General features: G+C 32.5%; 1 protein-coding gene across 1 annotated transcript in view; it reads right to left on the bottom strand.

The window, feature by feature from the left end:
* The window catches only part of LOC139521365 (uncharacterized), a 47458-nt gene that overhangs the window by 20147 nt on the left and 3494 nt on the right, over nt 1-23817 (bottom strand). The window contains exon 2 of the mRNA XM_071314844.1: nt 6898-7017. Within this exon, the coding sequence (XP_071170945.1) occupies nt 6898-7017 (120 nt within the window). The remainder of the gene's footprint in view (nt 1-6897; nt 7018-23817) is intronic.

Raw genomic sequence — 23817 nt, 5'->3', positions numbered from 1 at the left:
GTCTGCTCTATGGTTGGGTTGTTGTCTCTTTGACAAATTCCCCATTTCCATTCTCAATTTTATGTAGGTGACGCGTGTAGTAAAAAATAAACAGTTTTATAGTTTTACGATCATGGTCATTAACAAAATATCCAGAGGGGACACCTCCTAGTATATTCGATCTAGTAACTTGATCATTCTAGATCTGTATCTGTAGGAAAACGTTGTAGATACAATACCGGCTTTAATACAACGGTAGAGAGAGCTCCGTTGATGTATTGACGATGCACGAGAGCAGTTTCTGAACGGCTGTCAACGCTCGGTGTGCGCACTACAGTTTCTTCAAGGTGGTTCCATTCGAATACTGTTTTAACGAAAATGAGTTAGAATATTGTGGTATTTTTCTCGTTGAGATCTAAAAACTCTTTGTGTAGTTTTTGATCTGTTTTTCACAACATATCTTGACTGATAATTGTTAAATCGGGCCCTTGACAGCAATTCAGTGTTCTTTTTGGACGAGCTTCTTTGTTTTAATTGTCTGGTTCTATAGGACTGAGAAACCAGCCCCTCGACCACCTCGTACAGAAATATTAGCTTCTGGCTTGAGCGTCTTGTCTGTATGTCTTGTAGTTTCAGTTTGGTGAGCGTGTTTGAGACGTAACCAACTTCTCTGGATTTGGAGTCTCCTGTTATAAATCCCGCAGGTTGTCGCTGTATTCTTTCAAGCTAATGGATGTTTGTAGATGTGTACTGGTCCCATACTATTGACCATATGATATCCCATTATTGACCTGACCATCGAAATATATGCGGTTTTCTTGCATTCCGATGGACAATATCTCAAATGTCTTATCAGGAATCCTAGTGTTAATTTTGCTTTCTTGGCTACGTTGTAAATATTGGTAGTCCATTTTAGGTCCTCGTTTAGTTTTCTGGTTCCTTTAGATTTTATTACAAAATAGTGCATATTCAATACAGTTTTAATGTAAAGTATACATTAACTAAGTGACTCATTATAAAGTTTTCATTTAGTTTGTTTTGCAAAGTACAAATATGATATAATAAAACAGTTTTAATCTTCATTACTTAGGAGCCAAATAAATAAATATTCTTTGTCCATTTGCTTCTTGTATTAAAACATAATAACATTCTTTTCTTAAATTTACATATTGAGATTATAATATTAAGGAATAATGGGTGTCAAACCATTTCTCCCATTATACATTTAGTCAAAAATTTGCGGCCCAGGACAATATAAGTATAGATTTTCCAGCACCGTCTTATATTTCATGTATTTAGTCTTATTTGGATCCGGTTAAATATCAAGTCGAAATTTCCTGCCAAGTGACAGTAATATATTTGCGAAGTTAATAAGGAAGCTCGTTCCAGCGACACATATATATATTGTTACAGGCGGGCGAGTAGCGGTCGAGTGTACTTTTAATTCCGCATGATTGATTATTGATAGTGTTCCTTCACTTAGTCTTGTTTTGAATGTAGTTTGTTGACTCCAGCATAATCATATATAAAATGATGAATCCAGCGTAAAAGAATGACTTTTATTCTTGTCCAGTATGCATATATATATATATATATATATATATATTTAAGACAGACAGCTAGATACCAGAAACATACTATGTATACACATGCCAGAGTCTGAGCTTGATTTGCTATATGATATAAAAACTAAACTGACGAAAAAAGGTCATTTATTCAAAATCGTAAAATGCAAAAAATACATTTTGCAAATAAAACATTTGACATAAAAGTTCATATTTAATATGAAATAATAATACATAATTAATACGAAATTACATCAAATAATATCATATCAATTGAATAAATGACAAAGAATAGCAAAGGTGGGGAGAAAAATCTGCCCCATAAATAAACATATATACATATCTCTGCTTCAAAAGATAACATAAGGGAGGTATAAGGGTGGGAATTTTGAACAAATTGTTTGATAAGAATCACAAGTTAACACATCAAATGCTGATGATAAAAGGAAGTGACCATAATGCACTTACACGTGAACTCGTGCTGACCCGCAAGATCATTGACCAATAAGAAAGATGAAATCCAATCATGCATTGGTCATAAGTGAAATTTCTCTGCACGTGGAAACAGGTTATCTAATTTCTACAATTTATAGTTTAATTAAGTAGGATACTCTGACCCTTTGACCAGACTAGAGACATCATACATTCAGAGTATTAATAGCTCACTCTTTTATATAAGTCGGTTAGTAATAAACCAAATAAAACAGAATTATCTTCTCTGCTGTCTTAAATTATTTTATTCCGCTTAATTTTCAATTAGCAAATAAAATTGGTTATATATATATATATATATATATATATATATATATCTCAATAAATAACGCATGCAAATATCAGCAATAACATAGTATAATCATAATCGTTGGAATGGCAACTTCCAATATACGTAAACAAGCACTCGCCACGATGGAATTTAACGGAAAACTACCTAAAAGATGTGTCAAATAACACTGAGACTGAATGAATAGGTAACGACAAACATGTTTTACAAACCCATTATCCCCTGAAAGTGTGAATTTAATGTAGACACGTGAAAATCGTGATCGAAGTGCCTGTTCACTGACAGTTGAATTTTACCGCTATGTCAACTTGATAAGTTGATAGACGTTATGTTAAATGTTATGTTATCTGATAAAATTGGTTCTAATTATAAAAAGGCATGTACTAAAAGGTGGAGTGGAGTGGAGTGGAGTATTGGAGTGGAGTGGTGGAGTGGTGGAGTGTTGGAGTGTTGGAGTGGAGTCATGGAGTGAAATTAACTTAACATATCCAAAAGTCAATATCAATTTAAAAATCATGTATAAAAAAATATTTTAATTGCAGCACACAATGATTTTATATTATTTCATTTGACATATTTGATAATTTATCAAAGTTGGACAATGTTTGGGGTAGCATTTTATGACAGCTTAGATGGAGGGGGATAATGTTGTCAATTGTGTAATTTATTTTACTATCCTAAATTATAGTGTATTTTTAATAAGAAGGGAAGCAAAGGCCCAGTAACCTATGCAATTAAAATTAATTTTGGACGAGCTCACAAAAAATTTATTAAAATATACATAGCGCTTATGTTAATTTTCAAATGTTGTAGGCTTATTCCCTAGTTAAAAAATGTATGTCTTTACCTTAATAGGTACCCGAAACACTTTGGCTGGTCGAATATATTGGAACGGATTGGGAGTGATCTCATTTCAATAATACTGTTTTGCAGAGAAACAGATTGTATCAAGATTTTAGATCTTGGACTTAAATACCTTCTATGATCATATCTTTTTAACACAAGATCATTTGGAACATTTGTATGCTTATCTGAAAATGATCATCCACAGCCGTAACATTTTTTTATTATTCCAGTTATGAAAGTAAGATGGAAAGGTTGTTTAGTTAAATCATGTCTTTGAAATTCAGTGTCTTGTCTTTAAAATTATTTACACCACTGTTGTTAACTAAGGTAAAATTGCTGAAAGACCCCCTCCTAAATTAAAGAAATCTATTATTTAACATTAATGTTAATTTTTTTCAATATAATTTGGAGATATAACCTTACAAAATGCCCATGACACATCCAATGTGAATCATATTGGTATAATGAACATGAATGCTGTTGGATGCTGTGGATACATGTATTCTATGATTTTTAAAGCTACACATGTATACAAAAATATCTTATAAATTGATATTGATTTTTGGATATGTTAGGTAAATTTCACTCCATGACTCCACTCCAACGCTCCACCACTCCACTCCACTCCACTCCAATACTCCACTCCACTCCACTCCACCTTTTAGTACATGCCTTATAAAAATATGCAATTTGATCTCCCCAAATTGAGTTTGCCAAAGTTGTCTTAGTGTATAAAAATCATCTAAGACCGCTACTTTTCAGGTTTTCAGATATTGATCCCAATAAAATTAAGAAATATAAAATGTGTTGTTTCTTTGAGATTATTATCAATACCCATTTATAACAATATGTTCCGGACCATATGAGTATTTGGACCATGCGCGTATGGTCATGACCATATGGGTATATACTCATATGGTCCGACCATACGCGAATGGTCGGGGTAATTAACACTCTGTTACACGTTTACTTTTAAAACTTTAAAACTCTTCAATGTTATGACTGTTTAAGTTGTCACGTCATTAAAAAGACGCTATCATATATATAGGTCATTTTATCATAATATTATATTAACTAAAAAAAAAATAAGCAGTTTCACATAGTTAATTTTACTCACTATTCAAAATTATAATAAACACATTTTATACCGATGTTAATTACCGATTTGTTATTAAGAGTGAATGGCAATATGTCGACTTGAGGAGAAAATGAATTAGAATTTATTTTATGTATAGCAATATATTTATTTTATATATTTTTTTATTTAATTATTTTTATTAATTTTTTTTTTCAATAGAAAAATCAAATTCCCGATGTATATTAAGTTATTTTAAGTGTAAATTAAAAATTCACCAAGCTTATCAGGGCCGGATTAGTAAGTTTGGTAGATTCCCGTTTTTTTTATAGTGGTATTATCGATATAAATTATTACTATTAATATTGAATTGTGGTATTAACCACTTATTTCTTCCATTTTGATCGTTCGAACTATTGGTTATTCAATTTAAGTAGGATGTAAACTTGTTAATATGAATGTGGTAATGTTCATAATTTCATACAAATTTGTAAATATAAAAAAACAATATATATTCTACTGTGAACTTTTATTGTATTAAACAGTGGTCTGTTATGTTGCTTTTAAAGCACCACCACTAGGCACATATTCAAAACAACTGACAGTTTAAGTTTAGTTACATTTATTTGATAACAGCACACAATACAAATGTAACATAGTCAAGTTCTGATCAGAATTCAGTGTCAATTTATTTATAATTGAAAAGGCTCTCCCACATTAGGAATTGATATTTGACTGAATTAGCTTCATCAAGATTTGAAAGAATGTCATAATGTTTTCTTTTTTGGTAATGTAAAATGTCATCTATTATCACTGACTGCCATTGCTCCCATTGCTATTGCCTGGTTAAAACTGGGTAGTTCATCAGAAGAAAGCTGGTACTATGAGAGCTGATCCAAAAGTTCTGTGATATTTTTATCCCCATGGCCTGTAGAAATCTGTTGCCGTGTTGGCTAGATTTGTAACTGAAATTGAAAAAGAAAAATGTTTTATAAATTTGATTTCCATTAGATAAACATGTTAAATGCTTATTCAAATAGCTACATTGTATTTCTCCTCTCAAATGTATTGTTTTTATTATCATTGCAACATAGAATGCACAAAATATGCGTTACTTGTCACTCGATCATTTAAACTCGAACTCCAAAAATAATTTATAAATCTTGAATCTTGCCGTACACATCGTTTTGGCTTAACAATCGGCACTTTAGACGACGGTACAGGCCCCTGAAAGTGACCTCTTTCTGTGCACATTTCCCCATTAAAGTGAATTTGAAAGAAAGTCACAAAATCTATAAAACTAATCACAAACTACTTACCTTTTACTGTTTGTCTATATAGAAAAATGAACAATATGGCAGCAAAACAATTACTTCGAATGTTTTGGTATTTATCGACGAATAAGGAAAAAACCCGAGAATAGCGATATCACTAACGACCAAAAAATGAAAAGAACGAAAAAGCGTGTAATTGCGTGTAAAGTGGTGAAAAGCGTGTACACGCCATGTGACAAAATCCTCGCGTGTAAACCGTTGAAAAAGCGTGTATTACACGCGAATATCATGTCACTTGACAAGTATGATCCCATCCATGTTTTAACATTTGATGGGGTTGTTTTAAAAATTGATAGACGATACCTGTTACTCCTTATGTTAACTTAACACCAGGCTTTCTCCTCACAGTAACTTTGTAAAATTTGTAATCCTTATCTTAACTTTACAATAGTGTTATTTCTTATGTTAACTTTATAATACTGTTTAAACTTGAGATAAATTTACAATATTGTTACTTTTTACGTTAACTCTTTGTTATATTTCTTCTCACTTTAATTGAACACAATTTTTATCTTTATATTAATTCAACAGTTTTGTTACTCTTATGTTAAGTCTACAAAATATCTGCAAAATAAAGAGGGTGCCAACGTCGTATATACATGATAAGGAAAATTACATTTCTATATAACACCTGTGTACTGTTTGAAATACAAAAATTATCAAATAACAAGAAGGTAGCCCGATATAAAATGACATCTGTTATGAACAAAATGATCATATTATACATGTATATTATTTATAGAATAACTAATCAAAGAACTCAAATAGAGAAAATTATTCAACGTGTGACTGAACAACACATCAATTCACGAATGCACATAGCGCATGCGTAAATTATCAGTGCTGTTCAGTCACGAGTTGAATATTTTTCGATATTTGAATTCTTTGATTAGTTTTTCTTTTAATTATATTGTCAAATGGCTTTTGTTATGAAATTAAAGTAGAAAATGTAAGGAACTAAATCTTTTTCTACACATTCACAATTTGTTTTGATCCGACGTTATCGACATCTTGACAACGCCTATTGTTGTATGACATCAGAGGAGTGAAATAACCACGTTTATTTTACATGTGAAATTATCGGTTTTTATTTCACTGAGAAATCAATGTTATTTATTGCAACCAATGTAATAAGTATATATAATTTGATAATATCAAATGATTGATAGTCAATTGGTTATTCAAATCCATACAGTATCGTTTTAAAAGGGTAGTTGAATCTCCAGTAGTAAAGATAGTAAACAAAGTGCAAACAGCTGTATACTCTTTTGATCTGGTTACTGTGGTATGGTTTTATGTTGTTGCATTGTTCCTTACCTGAACATCCCCCATAAGCATTCAACAATTGTCCATTGTGGCACTGACAATGATAAGAACCAGGTGTATTGATACAGGCGTCTTCACATCCACCATTGACTAGCAAACATTCATTGATATCTACAAAACAACATACTTTTAAAGGAAACTTAATAGTGTATGTCATATATAGATATAAGATTACAATTTGTTAAAGTAAACCAGCATACGTCAAAGTACGGTCTTCAACACGGATCCTTGGTTCACACCGAACAGCAAGATATAAAGGAACTCAAAAATGACTAGTGTGAAACCATTCAAACGGGAAATCCAACGGTCTACTTTATATAAAAAACGAGAAACCACATCAACATCAGATTCTTGACTTAGGACAGGTGCAAATAAATACGTTTTAAATAGGTACCAACCTTCACCCTTCTCTGAAACAATAGTGTAACTGTACAACACAGAAAGACATGCTAATAAAATATCAATTGAAATGGCTAAACTTAATCAAAAGACATATTAACACATATGAACCACAAAATAGGTACCAACCTTCACCCTAACTTGAAACAATAGTGTAACATCACAACATAGAAAGAAACACTATAAAATATCAATTGAAATGGCTTAACTCAATCAAAAGACATATTAACAGAAGTGAACATACACTGAACGAATAAACTTGATCTATAACACAATGAAAATACAAAATCAATTAAATAAGGGGTGAGATGTTAAAACAAATTAAAAAAGTCAACCATTAACTTAAACAAAATGCCGCAACAGGTAAATGATAAACTGGTTGTAAGGTATACAATATAATTGGAGAACGGGAATATTGTTTTATAAAATAAATAATTTTGTTGTCCATAGTACAAGAACAGACGTGAACATTTATAATCATACCAAACACTTACCCAAAGCTGGTATAAATACAACTAAATTCTATCTTTTAACGTGAAATGACGAAACAAATAAGTGAGGTTGAATGCATGATTGCTGTTTTTTATTTCAAAACAACTACATTTACAATGTAATACAATAGTTTTAAAAGGAATGTAACTCTTTGCAGAATATTACTTGACTGATTAAATATCATCGAAACGGGTTACTCAAAAATCTCTCTCGCTGGAGTTAAACAATATATTGGCTAACCTTAACATAACTGTGCACATTACTGTACCTATAAAGGAGCCTATTATTCAATGGCGACACTGAGGTTCTAATATCATTTTTGGTTTGTGTTTGTTTTTATATACATATGACAGACCGTTGGTTTTCTTGTTTGAAATGTCTTTCATTTTGTCTTTATGATAAATATAAAACCTGATATATATAGGACCTTTAGACTTTTTGTTATTATGTTTTTTCTCAAATGTAAATTGTTTTTATTTGTAGCAAAGGTTCACACTTTTGGAAATATAGTGTAACAAGATTTTAATCTAATCATATTGATGAATACTAAGATAAAACCACTATGTTCGTAAACTACAAAGTCTGAATGGTAAATGTAAACCAATTTTACGATATGGGATTTTTTATCTGGTCAACTTTTTCATATGAACCGTTTTGTATTCATTTGTTCCCAAATCGTCAGTCTTAACATTTAAAAATATTTGAATTAGGATTTAGGGATGTATAAATGAATAGTTAATACCCGCCACAAATTCTGTATTTTGTTTACAGAATCCAGAACCCCATCATTATGTTTTACACTTGTAGTATTTTGTCTTTGTTTTTGTTTTCTATTAATTATAATTTTTTACACTTTTTTTGATTGACATATTTGCACCTGACTTTTGTTTTCAGACCGTAGGATTGCCATCACGGATTTATTGCGTTAATTCTGACTAATTTTTTTACACAAACAATTAAAATGTATTTGTTCGTTTTACCAAGTGAAAGTAATGCAAAATTATATTAGGGACTCAAAAACAAGAACGCTGTTTGTTTTATACACACATCGTTGTCAATATAATAAAATTTTATGCGACTGTCATACAAGTCAGAAGTTAAGCTAGCCATAAAACCAGGTTTAATCCACCATTTCTTTGCTACATATTTGTTTGTGGTATGTTTTACTGATTAAGATTATTACACATTATAGACTGCTGAACCGTTTTTTTGGGCTTTTTTACCTAATACGTCTGTTTGTTTTGTTCACGCATCGTTGTCAATATAATGGAATTTGATGTGACTGTCATACCAGTGAGAGGTTTAGCTAGCTATAAAACGAGGTTCAATCAACAATTTTCTATATAAGAAAATGCCTGTACCAAGTCAGGAATATGACAGTTGTTATTCATTCGTTTGATGTGTTTGAGCTTTTGATTTTGCCATTTGATTAGGGACCTTCCGTTTTAAATTTTCCTCGGAGTTAAGTACTTTTGTGGTTTTACTTTTTACAATATTCAGGTCAATGTTCATTTTGGTTTTGATTCAATAATTTTCCTACGCTACGTTTCATGCAAATGCAAAATAATTAGTATTGTCTATTATTATAATTGATTTTGCCATTTGATTAGGGACTTTGCGTTTTGAATATTCCTCGGAGTTCAGTATTTTTGTGATTTTACTTTTTCCTAAATAAGAAAATGCCTGTACCAAGTCATGAATATGACAGTTGTTATCCATTCATTTGATGTGTTTCAGCTTTTTATTTTGCCATTTAATTAGGGACTTCCGTTTTGAATTTTCCTCGGCGCTCGGTATTTGTGTGATTTTAATGTTTAGCTACACTATAAATGTCGGACTTTTTGAAAAGAACTAATTAGAATATTTCTAACATAGACCTGTATGTCATTGGTGTTCAACATGTTTTAGCAATGTTGTTCCAATTGGAAAGAAAACGGACGATAATGAGAAATCAAGGCCTATGAAGGTAACATTAAACAATACCGAAAGTAAAAAGAGTGTAATGAAAAACCTTTCAAGATTAAAAAAACACAGAAACTGATAGTCAATTTTACAACATAAGCGTGACCCATGACATGACTTAAACAGAGAGGGGACAAAGCAAAGCAAAACTAAATGAGGCGAAAGAGGAAACAGAAAATGACAAATCGGGGAAATACCACTCCATAGTTCGGGGGCCCCCTGGGCAAGAAGAATAGTAAGGGTATTAAAGGAAGAGTAATACCGAAAGATGACAATGTAAATAATGTAAACTCTTTTTAAGTTATTGGTGACCAGCATTTTAACGGCCAAAAACACGCAAGTGTTTTATCTGAACTTAAGTGTTTATACTAACGCAGATAGTTTTATAAACAAATTTGATGAGTTTAAAACAAGATTTATTAATGAGGAATCAGATCTTGACATCATAATAATAACTGAAGTTCTTCCAAAGAATAGTAGATACAGTATTTTAAAGGCAGAATTGTCAATTGATGGATATGATATCTTTCCTGAGAATTTTCCAACAAACAGTGTTCGTTGAATTATTATTTATGTAAAACAGGAACTTCAAGCAGTTGAGATCATGAATTTAAGCATGAATTTAAGGAATGTATTTGCTTAAAGATAAACCTAGTGAATAACGATAAACTATTAGTAGGTTGTATTTATAAGAGTCCATCTTCATCTGAAGAACAACACAATGCATTAAACGATTTACTTGTGAAAATTAGCAAATTAAAAGACTCATATTCACATGTGCTCTTGACAGGCGATTTTAATTTTCCTGATATAAACTGGAAAACGTGGTCTGCTAAAGATAATATTAGTACTAACTTTTTAGAATGTATACGTGACTGTTATTATCAACAGATGGTAGATAAACCAACACGATATCGTATTAACCAAGAACCATCATTGCTTGATCTTATATTAGTAAATGATAAGAATTTTATCCAGAATATTAAATATCAAAACCCGATTGGGCACAGTGACCATAATGTTTTAGTTTTTTACTTTAAATGTTATGTAACATATGAGAACTCGAAAAGCGTAAAATTTAACTATTTTAAGGCCAATTACGACAAGTTAAAGGAACATGTGAATGTTAACTGGGAAGAATTACTAACTAATAAAGATACAGAAGATATGGTTAGTATGTTCATGGACAAATTATCGGATGCTATGAATTTACATATACCGAAAAAAAAAACATATATCAAGGAAGACATTTAAAACACCTCTTAGTGCTGAGGCTAGATTATCAATCAGGAAAAAACACAGAGCATGAGGACAATATAGAAACAATAGAGATAACGAAAGCTACAGGGGGTATACAAAAGCTCGAAATAGAGCAAAAGCAACAGTTGCTAAAGAAAGGAAAAATCTGAAGAAGTCTATAGCAGAGTCTGCAAAAACAAACTGTAAAAACTTTGGTCTTATGTTAATGCAAAGCAAAAATCTAAAAGTGGAGTATCAGAACTTCATGTAAAAAGTGATGGTAAAAACTTTATTGCAAGTACAGATACAGAAAAGGCTGAGTTACTGGCTGAATTTTTCACTAGTGTTTTTACTGTAGAGGACGATAATGATGATACATTTATGGAAAATATACCATATATATTGAAGAATCTAGCAATGATAACTTTAAAACCAAAGAAATCAACAAACTTCTTAGACATTTAAATACTTCAAAATCACCAGGATCAGATCAGGTACATCCAAAAGTATTATTTGAACTGGCTGATATAATAGATACCCCACTAACCATGATTTTCAATAGCTCATTCAAAATCGGTACGGTACCTAAAGATTGGAAAATTGTCCAAATTACAGCTCTCTTTAAGAAAGATGACAAAAAACTAGCTTCAAACTACAGACCCGTAAACCTGACTATGCAAGCTGATGGAGAAACTTATAAGAAAGAAAATCGTAGACCATATGAACCGTTATAACCTTTTTAGTGGTAGACAATTTGGTTTTATTGGAGGAAGATCCACCTCATTACAAATATTAAAAGTCCTAGATCACTGGACCGGTAATTTAGATAGTGGTGGGTCAATAGATGCAGTTTGACGACTTCTCAAAAAACTTAGAGCATATGGCATGAGCTTACAAGCATGTAATTGGATCAAGAACTTTCTGAGTGACCGATAACAAAGAGTACAAATTAATGGAAATTTTTCAAAATGGCATGATGTTACTAGTGATATTCCGCAAGGAAATGTTTTGGGCCCAATTCTGTTTGTTATCTTTATCAACGATTTGCAGTCCTGTGCAGAGTCTGATGTATACATGTTTGCCGATGATACTAAACTATATAGAGCTATAAACAACGAAATTGACAACACCATAATGCAAAACGACATAAATAGAATGTTTAAGTGGAGCGAAAAATGGCTATTACGTTTTCATCCGGACAAATGTAAAGTACTGCCAATTTCTACCAAATCCAATTATGGGCAAGATAGCACTTATAAAGATAAGAAGATAAAGATAAGAAGTTAGCAATATCCTTTAACTCTACTTTCCGCTATATAGATGATGTTCTTTCACTAAACAATTCAAAATTTGGTGACTATGTGGAACGCATCTATCCCATCGAACTAGAGATAAAGGATACTACAGATACAGTTAAGTCGGCTTCATATCTTGACTTACATCTAGAAATTGACAATGAGGGTCGGTTGAAAACAAAACTTTACGACAAAAGAGATGATTTCAGCTCTCCAATTGTGAACTTTCCATTTCTAAGTAGCAACATTCCGGCAGCACCTGCATATGGGGTATATATCTCCCAATTGATACGATATTCCCGTGCTTGCATTTCCTATCATGATTTTCTTGATAGAGGTTTGCTGCTCACAAGGAAGCTATTAAACCAAGAGTTCCAAATGGTGAAGTTGAAATCATCCCTTCGTAAATTTTACGGACGCCATCACGAGTTGGTTGACCGTTATGGAATAACCGTTTCACAAATGACATCGGATATGTTCCTTACGTCGTAACTACAATCCCCTTCCCTTTCATGAATGTGACCTACCGAATTAGACTATTTACCGGATTGGTAATCACATAAGCAACACGACGGGTGCCACATGTGGAGCAGGATCTGCTTACCCTTCCGGAGCACCTGAGATCACCCCTAGTTTTTGATGGGGTTCGTGTTGTTTATTCTTTAGTTTTCTATGTTGTGTCATGTGTGCTATTGTTTTTGTGTTTGTCGTTTTCATATTTAGCCATGGCATTGTCGGTTTGTTTTAGATTTGTGAGTTTGACTGTCCCTTTGGTTTCTTTCGTCCCTCTTTTATAAAATGTCGACATACTATGGACCCGAAATCACATTAGAAACAGTTCAATCAGAGAAAGATGTAGGAGTAACTATAGATTCAAAGCTAAAATTTGATAAACATATACAGACACAAGTCAACAAAGCAAACCAACTAGTTGGGATTATTAGAAGAACTTGCTGACTATGCGGTATGGGCTTTGCTCATTGTTGAAGGCCGTACGGTGACCTATAGTTGTTAATGTCTGTGTCATTTTGGTCTTTTGTGGATAGTTGTCTCATTGGCAATCATACCACATCTTCTTTTTTATATTTTTTATATTTAGATTATAAAAGTTTCTGCCTACTATTTAAGGCATTAGCCCGTCCTCATCTTGAATATGCTAGTAATGTATGGAACCCCATCAAAAAGAAAGATATCGAGACAATTGAAAATGTCCAACGAAAATGTTACCCAACCTTAAAGATTTGTCATACGAAGAGCGCTTAAAAATTCTGAAAATTCCAACTTTAAAATTTAGAAGGCTAAGAGACGACATGATAGAAACATACAAGATAACAACAGGTGTATATGACTCAAAAGTAACAGAACGACTATTCACTCGTAATACCAGCTCGACAACAAGAGGCAACTCTATGAAATTGGTAAAATATAGAAGCAGACTAGACGTTAGAAAATACTACTTTACTAATAGAGTATTGGAAGTATGGAACAGTCTACCAGACATCGTAGTGACCGCAAAGAATGTACAGATATTTAGAAATCGCCTAGACAAGCATTGGAAAGAACACCCAATGATTTATAACTTTGACACTGAATACACCTATAACACCGGAAGTAACACAAGTGTAGCTAGTGGCGATGAACCAGAGCCAAATATAGAGGAGCAAACTGATCTCTTGCGTTTGGAAACACTTAAGTACACTAAGGTAGGTATGTATATGTTGTTCTAAAAAATAATTTTACGACAAAAGATGAAAACTGATAACTAACCATTTTGTTAACTAGTTTATCCTAGTACAAACGGTTAAGGAATATCGGAAATGGTGTATGGGGTATAGTATCAATCTCCGGCGCAGAGGTCACACCCGTTTCGTACTTACTTCGTATCACTACACTAAATATGTAAATTGTATTGTAGTGTACTAAGTATACGGAAAGGAAACGAGCGCTGTACGGAGATTGGTATAGTATATGGTGTATTTCTGTATTATGTTTAGGGTAATGATATCCGGGGAATATTTTATGTTCGAATGATTGTTGATATTGAATATAAAGATGTTTGAACATGTATAATCTTATGTAGTTTTAGTGGGAACTTTATACCAAACGCAGATGGAACAAAACATTAAGTTATGCTTAACTATGAACACTGAAAAAATCTTACAGATAAATAACAAAAGTACAATAACAAAATTTAAAAGGTTTGATATTTTCTTTAATTTTACCTTCATCTGTGCATGCTAGATAAAATAATCCATGTTGTTGAAAATATCTGGAAATGGAATGCCAAGTCCTAAGAAATATGGTTCAAATAGTTCATATAAAACATTCCAAATTAGGGAATTATTGCCAATTTTGAATTCTAAATTGTTATTGCATGCTATGTATCGTTATGTGCACGACATTTTATTTATTTTAGTTGAAGAGGCTTATTAATTTTGTTTGTATGTGGGTCCTATACTATATCTCATAAGCGTCATAATCCAGGTTTAGATTGCCAAATTATATCTAAGATGACTGTATATACAACAAGGAGTTTAAGATTTTAATACTTCTTTTCAAATTTCATTGACACATCATTTTGTAACACAATTGTGTTTCATATCATTAAGACCGTGTATATTTACGCCAAACATTTTTCATTTTAAGCTGAACAAATAGATTTTGAAAATACCCTACAAATTTCAAAATTAATTGGTTTGATAAATGTAACAAACATCTGTTGAAGTCACTTCTGAAAAATCATTTTCGTTATGAGAATTGAAATTTGTAATTATCATGACATTACATTATTTAATTTCACGAGGATAATATTAAAAGTAATGATAAGTTTGTCTTAAAAAGATATCATCTTATCAACAGTTTGAATTAATTAAAACATTTGAATTTGATTGTTTTAGAAAAGAAACAAATTTCAATCTCCTTCTTAAGGGCAAAATATTGAAATTGCTAACCTTAAGCATTTTTCAATTTGCCATAAAATATTGAAAAATGAAAAATGCTCCAACGTGGAGCATTTTTCAATTTGCCTTCAAAAATCAAAAAATTAAAAATGCTCCAACGTAGAGCATTTTTCAATTTGCCTTTAAAAAATGAAAAATGCTCCAATGTGGAGCATTTTTCAATTTGCTTTGAAATATTGAAAAATGAAAAATGTTGAATTTTCATCTTTAATTTTTTTTTTCAAATGAAAATGTTTTTTTTTTGTGTTGAGGATTTTTCAATTTGTTTAATCAAAGTTTTGTTTTTATGCTTTAAATATAATACACATATGTGTGAACCCGTGTATACACATTTTTTACCTTACCCCGAAAAGATAGGAGAACAACAACGCACCAGCAAAATTTTGTGATATGGCGCAGGATTATTATGCAAAAAAATATTGTTATTTCCCTTGCTTAAAACCCTTAACTTTATATTTCCCTATTTTGTTATTCACATTCAGGTTAACAACATATTTTCGTTATATCTGTTAAATCAAATGGATATTTGTTTGTTTAATTCATTGATAGAGATATTTATTTTTACTCCAAAGTTTAGTATTTGCACCGTTGCAAAACATTTGTAAACTTCTTTAAAAAGTTAATATAAATTTAAGATAACATCTGAGCAATACGGACACGCATAGATCAAGGCATATATGACCCTGCTCGTAACAACACGGTTCGGTTATTGACATTTTAGCATAGCGGAAAGCAATTACAATATGCCCTATAAAACCATCAACGACAGAATAGCTTCACCAAAGCTGAGAGCTATTCATCAATAAATAGTAAATGAAAAAGATTGTAACATAAGATTTCGTACTTTCAGGCAATTGCTACGGATTTGGTGATACCCTCGTTGACAACCTAGAAAATAGGTAAAGATAAAAACAACACCTAGGAAAGCTGTTCTGTTCCCAGTCTCTCTGTATAAGGTTGATTAATATGCCATTTTCCTTCTAAATACAGCTCATTTTGGAAGTCATTGAATGCTCCCTTTCTTAACTAGATAAAATGAATTAAATAATTTGTTTACTGGTTTTTTTTTTTGGGGGGGGGGGGGGGGGGTAGTATTACTTAGCTACTTTAACATTTTGCATCCGTCGTCTCTGTTTACAACTAGAACAAGCTGTGGTTTACATCTCCGAATCTCAATCAGAATTACTAATGCTAAATGTTGGTCCCGCGAGGTTGATGTTGAACTTTACAGCGATTTTTCTGTTTTTAACTGAAATACATTATTTTGGGAAAACTAATCAGAAATGAAGCAGACATTTGAGTCAGTGCTCGGTGGAATTAGATACGACTGTCTTTAGGAGACAAGTTTTGAAAATGTAGGTGTATAATTGTTCCTGTGGTCTGTTATTTGTATAGTATGGTTTATTTGGTACATTTTGTGTCAATGTATAGTCAAAATATGTTTAATGTTGTCAAGACTGATATTGCTGATTACTTAAAGTTTGTTCATTTTGAGACAGATTTTCTTTTATTTGGAATGAATGTGCGATGGCATTTTAGCTAAAAATTAACTTCAAATGTGAAGCTAGTTTACATTTCTCTAGATATAAGAAGATGTGGTATGAGTGCCAATGAGACAGTTTGCCTTCTAAGTCACAATTTTTAAAATAAAAACCATTATAGGTCAAAGTACGGTCTTCAACACAGAGTCATGGTTCACATAAAACAATAAGCTATAAATTGTTCCCAAAATGACTAGTGTAAAACGATTCAAGCGGGAAAAACAACGATATAATCTATATACAGAACGGGAAACACTTATGAATCACATCAACTAACGACAACAAGGAACATTATAGAAGATAAAAAAAACCTGTTAAACAGACTTAGGAAGAAGGGATACAGTACGATTCTGTTGTGGTTGTCAGATTATTAAAGTTTGCATATTTTGGTTTTAATATTGTTTCACTTATAGGGTCTTTACATCGGGATTAAACATATTTTTTTAAAAACCAGTTGTTGGCATGACACGGGTAATGTTCTTCTCTTAAATATTTTATAATTTGTATAATACTGAACCCCTAACGGGAGTTGCCTGATATTCCTATAATGAAGACGTAATCTTAAAATTAGTTTAATTAAGGTCTGGAGCTGACATGTCAGTAACTTCTAGTAGTCTGTTGTTATTTATGTGTTATTATCATTTTGTTTATTTTCTTTTGTTACCTCTTCTGACATCGGACTCGGACTTCTTTTGAACAGAATTTTACTGGGTGTATGGTTATGCGTTTACTTTTCTACATTGGTCAGAGGTATCAGGGGAGGGTTGAAATCTCATAAACATGTTTAACCCCACTTATTTTGCGCCTGTTCCAAGTCAGGAGCCTCTGGCCTCTGTTAGTCTTGTATTATTTTTAAATTAGGTTTTTAGTTTTTAATTTGTTTAGTATGGCGTCCATTATCACTGAACTAGTACATGTATATATATATTTGTTTAGGGGCAAGCTGAAGGACGCCTCTGGGTGCGGCAGTTTCTCGCTGCATTAAAGACCTATTGGTGACCTTCTGCTGTTGTCTGTTCTATATATATGGTCGGGTTATTATCTCTTTGACACATTCCCCATTTCCATTCTCAATTGGATTGTCTATTTGAAAAAATAGAAGATACAAAATTATTATGTCTGAAGCTGTCAGGGAGAATCATAAAACCCTTGACATAAAATTATCCATATTTTGAGTCAGAGATGGGAGATCTTCCTATGATGCCCGCCCGTCCTCCCCCTAAAAAAAAGTAAACAACACTAAAATCTTATTCTGACATTACAGATGGGATTTCATTTCATTCACGTGAATGAGGTTGGAGTGACTCGGTGTGCGCCTTTTCCTAAATTCATCTTTTTTGTTTGTTCTCCAGATCCCACCTTTTGTCTTGATTTCATTACCCACATTTTAATAATCCTATATCCGACCATCCCTTTTTGTAACCTCAATAGCACCCCCTCTCTATATCCCACTTCTGGGGCTACTTGCAAAATTCATTTTGATCAAGATGGATTGTATGCTCAGAATTATCAGCCTGATATGGATCAGGATAAAAGTTTCGTGATCCCTGTAAAAAAACAAAACAGTTGTGACTTTCTGTTTACATAACGAATATAAAAGGGGAGCGGACGAGCTACAAAAAATATAATAGTATCAACAAAGAGGCAATTTCGATAAATGTTCAAATTATTTAAAATTTCTCAAATTACGAAAAGAGTGCACACGCTGAAATGTCTAGCCTTCTTTACTAATCATTGATATTATGTTGATCCAAAATCCTGGACTTAAAAACATGAAATCCCGAGGTCCTGAATGAAAAAAAAGAATCCCGGGTCCCGAAAGGGTTAATCCCGAAATCACAAGCTTAAAACCACCCGATCCTGACGTCCTGAAAAAGGTCCTGCCCACCCTCTATGTTGATAGTCCTAAATATAAAGCTTTACTACAACTATCACATAAACTTAACATGGTCAAAGAAAATTAGGACAAGGTCATATAAACAAAACAAGAAATACATGTACACCTTACAATAAATCACTAAGTATAAATGACCCATGCTAATAGTTTCTAAGAAACAGACTTAACCGAGAAAACTAAACACATGAACCACGAATCAAAGGTCAAGGATCTGAACCATGGCAGGCAGAAGTGTACAACTTACAATTCCATACAGCAAGTAAAGTTAACCTATTTCTTATAGTTTAAGAAAATCAGAACAAAACTAAAAAACTGAATACTGTGCAATGAACAGTGAAAATGAGGTCAAGGCCAAATAAAACATGCCAGACTGACATGCACATCATTAAATATTTCCATACACCAAACAAAGATTACATATTGCATATAGTGTTAGAAAAAAAGACCAAATATCAAAAACTTAACGTTGGTCAAGGTTTGATAAGCACAACCATGCTTGACACATCTATATCATTTCCTCTATTGTTCAATAAAATATCATCATTTGATCTCGATGGATCAGCATCGCGTTGTGACTCAGGTTGGATTGGTTGATCTGACATGCATATATGTCTACTGGATCAGAATTCGTATCAGAGGCTTCTCTGATTCTCCCTCTATCTCTACCATCACGCCCACTAGTTCTGGTATATTTTGGTGGTATGTCTGTGTTGTTTGCGAGAATTCTACGTATTTTAAATGACAATTAGAAGAATTAAAGGAAACAGTATTCATAAACAGTATGTATATGCAATATGATGTTGATGATAATGACGAGAGCGTAGTCAGATTACGTTTTGAAAGTGGAAAGGACTTAGACCGTTCGATGTAAGAGCGGTCTATAATCGCAGAAAAGGTGTGTTAAGATCGTGTTGCAATCGAATAAATCGTGCATGTATTGTCGTTATGAAAACGTGATTAGCGTAATAAATCGTGCATGTATTGTCGTTATGAAAACGTGATTAGCGTAATAAATCGTGATTATCGTATTGAAGACTCAGAATAGGCGTGATGAGAACGTGACCCGTATCGGGATCGTAGTAGCATCGTGAAAACAATGAAAATCCAAACTTTCATCCTGCTCGTACCGGGACCTCACCTTTTAGATCGCGGTGAGTGTGGTGCAATAGTGGTCTAGTGTTACTTGGGCATAAAACATGCTCCTTGTTTCTCTACCTTTCCTACTGATCAAAATGAGCAACTGGTTCTTGTCTTGAATTGTTGATACCGTACGTTTCCTGCTTTCATCGTGTCAGAATACATTTTTTAATAATCGTGAAATATATATCACTTATTGTTTAGTAATTTCAACAGTTGAATCGTTTCACAAATGATATCAGATATGTTCCTTACGTCGTAACTACAATCCCCTTCCCTTTCATGAATGTGACCTACCGAATTAGACTATTTACCGGATCACATTGGCAACACGACGGTAGCCACATGTGAAGTAGGATCTGCTTACCCTTTCGAAGCACCTGATATCAACCCTAGTTTTTGGTGGGGTTCGTGTTGTTTATTCTTTAGTTTTCTATGTTGTGTGCCATGTGTACTATTGTTTGTTTGCTTGTTTTCTTCATTTTTAGCCATGGCGTTGTCAGTTTATTTTAGATTTATGAGTTTTACTGTCCCTTTGGTATCTTTCGTCCCTCTTTTGAAAAGACTTTTCAAATAAATAAATAAAGAGCTCCGCTGTAAGCGCATGGTACTCCTCTTGTCTTTATGCTTTAAGGGCATACGATACAGTAGAGATCCCTCGTTGATTTTTTCTTAAAATTTTGATAGAAGGTCAATTTCAATGTGTACTTTTTAAATATGCAAAGAAAAAAGTACCTTCATGACCTACTTTTAGAGATGATTTGGTTGGGAATTTGCATATTTGGAAGAAAATCCCTGAAATTTAATAAATTATGACTTTTAAAGAAAGTAACAATACTTTTGAACGAAAAGTCATAACTTAACCGGGTTTTTGTAAAATATTCCCTTGATCCATGACATCAACATACTGAAACAAGTTTAAGGTTAAACCAAATCATCATGTTCCGGATTTAGATTGCTATATCCGAAATAAAAAATTGACCATACTTTTGCGTCTTTTCGGAAGTGCAGAAAAAATTTGATCGTTGTTTTTTTCCTGAAATTTTGTTGGAGTGTTCTTGAAACAGTACTTGATTGATTGCAAAAGAAAACAATTGGGGTCCATGTGCTTGTTTTTTCAATAAAAGCCATACATCTTTATTTTTTACGACGTCTGTCAGTATGGCGCTAAATTACGTTAAATTAAGTTTTAATCGCAACAACGTCGTGTAATCATTCCCGCCGTACACGAGTTCGCTGTCAAGTTTATGCAGGTGTTTTTCAAAGCGTTGATACTTAATATAAATGAAGGATTCTAGCAGATTGCTTTGTCAGATGTAGATCTGCTAGAAGTATAAAAGTGCATCTCCGTCCGACATTAGTTCTAAATTGCTTGATGTACTGTAGGATGATAGACAACATTATTGACATGACAAAATGTGAACCAACTATAAATTAAGTGAGGCGATCATACCATATAACCGTCAACAATGACAAAACCGATACCGTATCGTCAACTTTAAAAGGTCCCGACGTACTTTGATTTTATTTTTTTTTACACTCAAAAGATAATTATCTTTCAAATTTAAATTATGAGTAGTACTTCTTGTTTTATAATAAGAGCTGTTTTGTGCAATTTAACTCATGCCATTATTGCATCAATCGACCGAAAATGAAGTTGTAATATAATATTTCATAGGAAGTACTGCAGCCGGAATAAGAGAATGATATTGAACGATGTCTTTATCAATAGATAAGTAACATAACATTTTTTTACGGCGTATACGTATGAATATTTGCATACTTGTTTGTCTAGAAAAAGAGCTATATTGAAAACACTTTGTTCGTCTTTCTGATCGTCTAACTATACGACGAGTTTAAACGTGTGTACACTTTCTGATCTGTCTGTCTGCAGTTAGTGTACATTTGCCGATACTTCAATTTTTATCTCTCAATACATTGAAGTAAAAAATGTACAATAGGGACATGCTTATACAAATAAGAAGACAAATGACTAAACGACTATAGGACATCGGACGGCCTTCAACAAAGAGTAAAACCCATACCGCATAGTAAGCTATGAAAGGCACCTACATGACAAATGCAAAAGAACTCAAACTTAAGGCCTGATTTAAGTACAAAACAATGAACAAAATACAAATATGATGAACAATAGCAAAAGACACCGTTAATTACAAGCCCTTTTAACAGCATGTGAACGGGCGTTTTCTTGTTTTGGTCTATTACATCTAGTTTCATATACAAAAAGAATACATGTACAACCAATTAAACAAACTAACGTGTGACAATGCTGCATCTATTTGTAATATTTTGCTTAAATTCAAACCAAAAACGACACCAATAGATTTTTTGAAATCTTTTTAACGGATTTTTATTGACAGTTTTTCTTCATACACATACAATATTATATGTTTTTAAAATATCAATTAAAATCGGCCTTTTTATGTACCAATTTTAAGTCCAGAATAGGATGAGACACTCTCTTTACTTATTATTCTATTTACGAATAGAGATGTTATACGACCTTGTACACCAATGAGGGTCTCGCACATGCAGTCGGTTTTGTTATTTCATTGATAGTATGTTACATTTGGCCTTACAATGACAATTCTCCGTAAAAGTTGGAGGCTGCCAAATGCTAAACAAGAAAAGAATTCAAGATAGTATTATTTACTTCGAATTCATTATCAATAAATGAAAATAACTGTTCTCGTCATGAAAAATATTGCACAGCTGTACAACACGCCGTAGTAATGACTTTTGTGTATGGATTTCAACACCAGACCAGATTCGGATACCCTACGCGCCATAGATTTTGTTAAATTTTTCTCATTAATTACGGGTTCATGCGTTTTCTCATTTCTTTAAGTTTCATTAAAATAACATTTGGATGTCATAAATGTGCAAAATATATTTGCCGCTGTACGTTAAGCAGCTACCAATACTTAATGAATGGCTGTTATTTATTTTGAATTTATTGAACCATAAAATTAATTTTTGACTCTTCACATTGAATAATCCAAGCGGATTATGTTAAATGTGAAGAGTCAAAAATTAATTTTATGGTTCAATAAATTCAAAATAAATTATTGCCATTCATTATAAATAAATTTCTATCAAAAATTAGGCTCAAAGATATATATTAATACGAATAACAACGTACACAGATGTTTGCGTATGGATACACAACGTTAGAGTGGGCGTGTCTTCATAAAAATTGATAACATTGAAAATAAAGCTAATTCTTTTAACCAATCAGAAGACAGTAAATACACCAAATTTATTTATTCTTAATTAGCTATTGCAGGTCGTTTTGTTCCGAATTTTGTTTTTCAGCATGTTACAGTTTAAGCAACGAATAGTAAGATAGATCCCAATTCCTTGAAATATTTCTTTCTCTACGCTGAGCAGATTCCGCTGGGCCGTGCAGCGTTTTGCAGTTATTCAGTGCCAGATTTAAAAGCTCCACAATTCTTGTTCCGTCTTTCCATGTTATACTGTCAGTACTCTCTTTTGTGTCTATCACCATTTCTTCAATTTCGTCATGCAAAATTTCCTTGACCGTTTCCGACATTTTGTCAGAAGAAAAAATCCCCAAAACTGTACAACATAAAATCAGAAATTATATAAAAATCAAAAGGGTACTTAGTTTAATTATTAGATATATTAACTAGTCACCATAGTCTAATCATTAAATGCTGAAAGCATTTGTGATTTATTATCCGAAAAACTGGAAAAATGCCTCATTTTTTTATGAATAAAAACTCCATAACTCCAAAAATGTAAATGTTTCATAAAAGTTGGTAAAAGCGTGTTTGAGTTATTGTCCAAAAAACTGGAAAAAATCCCCTTTTTCAATATAAAAATTCATAACTAAAAAACGTAAAATCTGAAATTTAAAAAAAATTTGAAAGGTAGCTTAAGTCAACAGATTTAAACAGTTCACTAAACTGTCATAAAATTTTGTTTAAGTGTTTATGAGTGATTGT

Source organism: Mytilus edulis, chromosome 4 (genome assembly GCF_963676685.1).
Source record: "Mytilus edulis chromosome 4, xbMytEdul2.2, whole genome shotgun sequence".
NCBI lineage: Eukaryota > Metazoa > Mollusca > Bivalvia > Mytilida > Mytilidae > Mytilus > Mytilus edulis.
This window is presented reverse-complemented; position numbering and strand designations above follow the sequence as displayed.